This window comes from Carlito syrichta, unplaced genomic scaffold (assembly GCF_000164805.1).
Source record: "Carlito syrichta isolate Samal-C Ts95f unplaced genomic scaffold, Tarsius_syrichta-2.0.1 Scaffold311524, whole genome shotgun sequence".
Lineage (NCBI taxonomy): Eukaryota > Metazoa > Chordata > Mammalia > Primates > Tarsiidae > Carlito > Carlito syrichta.
In genome coordinates, this window is record NW_007255620.1 from 282,614 (window position 1) to 287,017 (window position 4,404).

At 53.4% G+C, this 4,404-nt stretch overlaps 2 protein-coding genes across 5 annotated transcripts in view; both read right to left on the reverse strand.

Moving 5' to 3' along the window:
* ATF6B (activating transcription factor 6 beta) overlaps positions 1-1,976 on the reverse strand; it is a 13,666-nt gene extending 11,690 nt beyond the window's left edge. For 2 of the 3 annotated variants that reach the window (XM_021717928.1, XM_021717927.1), the window contains exons 1-5: positions 1,846-1,959; positions 1,399-1,478; positions 1,182-1,260; positions 845-936; positions 181-316 (exon numbers count right to left, since the gene is read on the reverse strand). In XM_021717928.1, the coding sequence (XP_021573603.1) occupies positions 181-316; positions 845-936; positions 1,182-1,260; positions 1,399-1,478; positions 1,846-1,936 (478 nt within the window). In that variant the 5' untranslated portion in view covers positions 1,937-1,959. Of the gene's footprint in view, positions 1-180; positions 317-844; positions 937-1,181; positions 1,261-1,398; positions 1,479-1,845 lie in introns of all 3 variants that reach the window. The other variant, XM_008068775.1, reaches the window with a different exon arrangement.
* A 483-nt stretch (positions 1,977-2,459) lies between these two features.
* Positions 2,460-3,979, reverse strand: FKBPL (FK506 binding protein like). Of its 2 annotated transcripts, none has more exons than XM_021717924.1 (2): positions 3,842-3,979; positions 2,460-3,604 (listed from the first exon to the last, which is right to left on the reverse strand). In XM_021717924.1, the coding sequence occupies exon 2, from the start codon at positions 3,528-3,530 to the stop codon at positions 2,484-2,486; it is 1,047 nt and encodes a 348-aa protein (XP_021573599.1). In that variant the 5' UTR covers positions 3,531-3,604; positions 3,842-3,979; the 3' UTR covers positions 2,460-2,483. The 2 variants fall into 2 exon arrangements, with proteins under 2 accessions (XP_021573599.1, XP_008066968.1); XM_008068777.1 differs by having other exon boundaries at positions 3,864-3,935.
* Between the last annotated feature and the right edge of the window lie 425 nt (positions 3,980-4,404).

The window sequence follows — 4,404 nt, forward strand, 5'->3', positions numbered from 1 at the left end:
GGACAGAGTGAGACTCCAACTCAAAAAAAACAAAAAAAAACAAACAAAACCAAAAAACTCCCCTCTCTCGCCTACCTTCCCTTTTTCTCCCTGTCCTGCTGCCTGCATCCCCTCCTCCCATCTACACACATGCACACCCCCACTTGGTGAAGTCTAGACTTGGGGGCAGACTGTTATTACCTGAGGAATCATCAGAGGTGGGGCCCACATTAATCTGGACAGTTTCAAACGGGGATGTTGGATCATCTCCCAGGAGACATAGTGGGGGTGTCAATGACTCTGTCTTCACATGTAGCACTTCCCCTACTCCAAGGGCCTGGGTGAGAGTTGACGTTGATGGGCGGGGGGGAGAAAGAAGGGAAAAAAGCAAGGGAGATGTTGAGAGTAACAGCAGGAATAAAAGCTTTAGAGCTTACAAACAATGACACAATTATTTGACATTCTGGTCTGAATGATACTGAGCATCTTCCTAAGCTGTCTTTGGGCCCTTGTTCTTTCTTCCAACTTTATTCCTGGGAGGGTTGATGAAGTCTCATGATTTCAAATATGACTTTTGAGTAGACAACCTGGGTAAGAATAGTTCTCGAATTCTAAGCTGTTAACAACTCTCTTCTTCCCAGTCCCACATATCTCTGCATATTAAAAAGACTCTATCTCCACTTCTGGACAACCAAAGTGGAGATGCAGAAAACGAAAATATTAAGGAAATGGCAAAGGCAGGGAAGGAGGCACTCCCACCTCCTGACTCATAGCACACAAATCATTTCCTCAGCACCCGTGGGTAAAGGGAATGAAGCAGAGTCTCCTGCCACAGAAAGCAGACGGAGGAAGATGACTCTCTCACCTGGCTGGAGGGCTCAGTGGAGAGATGTGAGGACTCTGAACTGAGGGAGGAGGAAGAGCAGGGAGAGGATGGCTCAGACTTCACCTGAAGATCTGGAGAAAAGAGGGTTAGAAAATCATCAGGAAGCAGAGCCTAGGAAGAGTCCAAAAAATGTCCAAGGACCCCGGGGGTGGGGGACTCCTATCGGGACAAGGGGGAAGGAACACAGGGGTTAAAGGAGAGAGGAGTTCACAGGCTCTTACATGGAGGTGTGATGATACTGTAAATTACGTACTTTTTGAGAAACAGTGGGAGATGGGTTTCTGTAAAGATGAGGGAACCACAAAGACTATCTTACCTGGGAGGATAGGCAGGAGGTCCCATGGGGGCTCAGGGGGACTGGCATCCATCCCCGCGTCCAGGGAGCTGCTGTCAAACTGAATAAGGAGGATATCAGAAGACAGGAGTACGAGAAAGTAGGGGTGATTCCAGATGAGCTTTGGGCTGTGGATGAATCCAAGTTCTAGGATCACTCCCACCCACCAAGGGTTAGAGAAAGGTTGGGAGTGCAATACCGGGACATCCTGCTCCGGGCAACGGAAGAGCTGTGCATGCTCCTCGGCCACTTCATCCAAGCCAGCATACAAGGTGCTGTCTGCAAGGAGTGCTGAGTGTCGGGGGGGTCGACCGGTGGCCCAGCCTACAGATCGTCCACAAGCCCCCGCCCCATCCCTCATTGGCTCCGCTCGGCCAGACCCACCGCCCGCCCACTTGAAAAGTGATACAACCAAAGAGCTTCAGCTCCTCCTTCCCCAACCCCGGAACAACTCGCCATTCCCGTAGGGGGCGGAGGTCTCCTCCGACTCCCGCATCCCCCGAATGTACAACGAGCCCCACGTTCCGCCGTCCTTCGGATGATGGATTCCCCATTTGCCCAGCCTTCCTCTTTGAGCCTCCGCTTCCTTCCCATGTGCCGCAGGGACACAATTCGCTATAGCCCTCTCCCCTCCCCGGGGCCTCACGCCGCAGACCCCAGTCCTCCGGGTTCAGCAGGTTGTCGGTGAAGAAACGCGTCGGGTCCGCAATCTCGCTGAGGAGCATCAGCTCCGCCATCTTTTCCCCCCACCCCCCAACCCTGAGACAGCTCCCAAGGCCCGCCTCTCCCCATCATCAACTAATCAGTTGGCTCTTTAAAAAAAAAAAAAAAAAAAAAGGAGGCGTCAGGGAAGCTCTACCGACCAGTAAGGGACCTGGGTGCTGAGCACATGGGTCAATAGAAGGCTGCATAGGCGGGGCCAATGGGAGCACGGCGCAGGAAGTAGGCTCACGGTATCGGGCAGGGAAGTTGGCGCGTGCGCCAAACCTGCCCCAGTGATCGAGGGCCTGGGAAATGTAGTCCCCCGGATTTAAAGGTACTTACCCGCCCCAATCTCCCGCAGCCAGAACTAAATTTAGAAGTTTAGACAGCTTCTAGGCGTCTTCGGAAAAAGATCAGTCCCCAAAAGAGGTATACTGAGACCACTGCTACCCCCACTAGGAAGGCAAAAGCTGGGAGATGCGATAAGGGTGGAAACCCTTCCTCAGACATTACCCCCGCCCCCAAATCTCAGCACAGACCACAATTCACGGGTTCTTGTCTCTTTTAAGGTTTAACTTTTAATCAGCCAAACATCTTGCGTAGACCCTGAGCCAGCCCTGCATCCTGTTTCTTCCCCTGAATGACCACTTTCCTCAGCTCCTCCTGTGCTGCCCGGTTTTGGGGGTCTATGGCCAGCACCTTCTTAAGGTCAGCAGCTGCTTTTTCAAGATTCCCAAGGGCTGCCTGGGCAACCCCCCTTCGGTATAAGGCCTTTAAATGGTCTGGTTCCCGCTCCAGCACCCGGTCACAACTCTGGGCTGCCAACTGGGGCTGCCCTAGCAGCAACTGACAGGCAGCCAGATTGGCATGAAGGACAGTTCGTTCTGGAGGGCCAGGTGGGGGTAAAGTCAGCAGGAGCCGAAGAGCCCGTCCATAGCATCGGGCTGCCCCTTCAGGGTTCCCAGCTCGGAACAGTTCTGTGCCCCTTGCACGTTCTTCCCTAGCCAGGGCTTCCTTCTCACTGGTCTCCAGTTCCCAGGAGTCCCGGCCCTGAGTGAAGGAGGCCAGTGTGAGCCTGACGGGAGGTCCAGAGTGCCCAGGCAGCTGAAGCTCTGCTTCCTCTCCCTGGCACATGGACTCCAAGCATTTCTCTACAATCTCCCCCCACGTTTCTTCCCTCCATGCCCCTTGGCCCACAGTTAGCTCTGTCCAGCCCTCTGGTGGCCCAGACCCAAAAGGAAACCCAAAAGCCAGTACCCGGCAGCGGGAGCCTAGCTTGGGTTTGTCCAAGCCATGACCACGAATTATAATCTTCTTGACAAAGCTTCCATCAGGACAGTACCAGAGATCAGAAGCTTGAAGGCCCTCTGTCACCTTACTGGTTGATCCATGAGACTTATCAGAGTCTCCTTCAAGTTCAGAGACAAGTTTTTCAGTTCCTTGAGTATTCTCTAGAATTTGGGTGACTGGATCTGGGCTCACTCCCAGATGAAGGGTTTCACTAGGAGGGTCCTGGAGCTGCTGCCTAATCTGAGTAGTTGAATCAAGGTTCTCCCAGGGCTTCTTTTCCCATTGCTGTGGTTGAGAGGTGTCCTTTTCTCCCATTGGACTGACTGGTGGTGTCTCCATTTGGCTGCTTGGTCCCTTCCACCGTGCGTGAACAGTGTTGGTCAGAAAGGGCTGAACCAGGTTCAGGTTAGCACCTGGAAAGAAAACCGAAACAATACTAATTGCAGAATTCCTATTTAGATTCCTTTCTCACCCTTCTGAGACCCAGGGCCCTGATCCTAAACGTCCCCAATTTTTTTTTTCCTCCAAAAACCTCTATCCTGCTCAAGCCTCCGATCCACTCAGACCTAATTTAAGACTATAAATTCCACAATTCCCTGCGGGTCGGGTAGCCAGCCCAAATACGGACACCCGGCCAGGTCCATAAGGACCTGGGCGGCTAAAGTACTGTACCTAGCCTGGTAGCAGGAGCCGGGCCATTCGGATCACCTCTCCTTCCAAACTAAGTGCTTACTGAATACAGCTCTCGGAGTCTCGCGCCAGGCGGAGGAGGCGGCCGAGGGGATGGGGCTAAAGTGGGGTGGGACCAAAGGGGGAGATGAAGGCCAAGGAGGGAGGCGGGCCAAGCGCAACGGGGAAAGACACTGACAACTAACCTGGCGCCCGCGAGACTGCGAATCTAGTAACATTCCTGGCAGCCAATCTGGAGGAGGGAAACGTCTGGTTAGCCCGCCCATTGGGCATGACATCACTTCCTCCGTAACCGTGGCACTCCAGGCCTTAGCAACCGAACTAGACCAAAGCAACCGAATTAGGTCGAATCGAGCCGAATTTGGCGAGGTCCGGCTGACCAGGTTGCTCATTTAGAATCAAAGTAGTGTCGTTTCAGAAACGGAAACTGGGCGAATGAGGGTAGAGGGGAGAATGGCGGGGGTGGTGATAAATGGCAGTGTCGGCAGCCTTGTATCTGGCGACCTCAGGCCCTCCTGTACGG

What these genes read in the sequence shown, in the direction of transcription:
- FKBPL (XM_021717924.1), bottom strand. Translation starts at nt 3,530, where the DNA reads ATGGAGACACCACCAGTCAGTCCAATGGGAGAAAAGGACACCTCTCAA.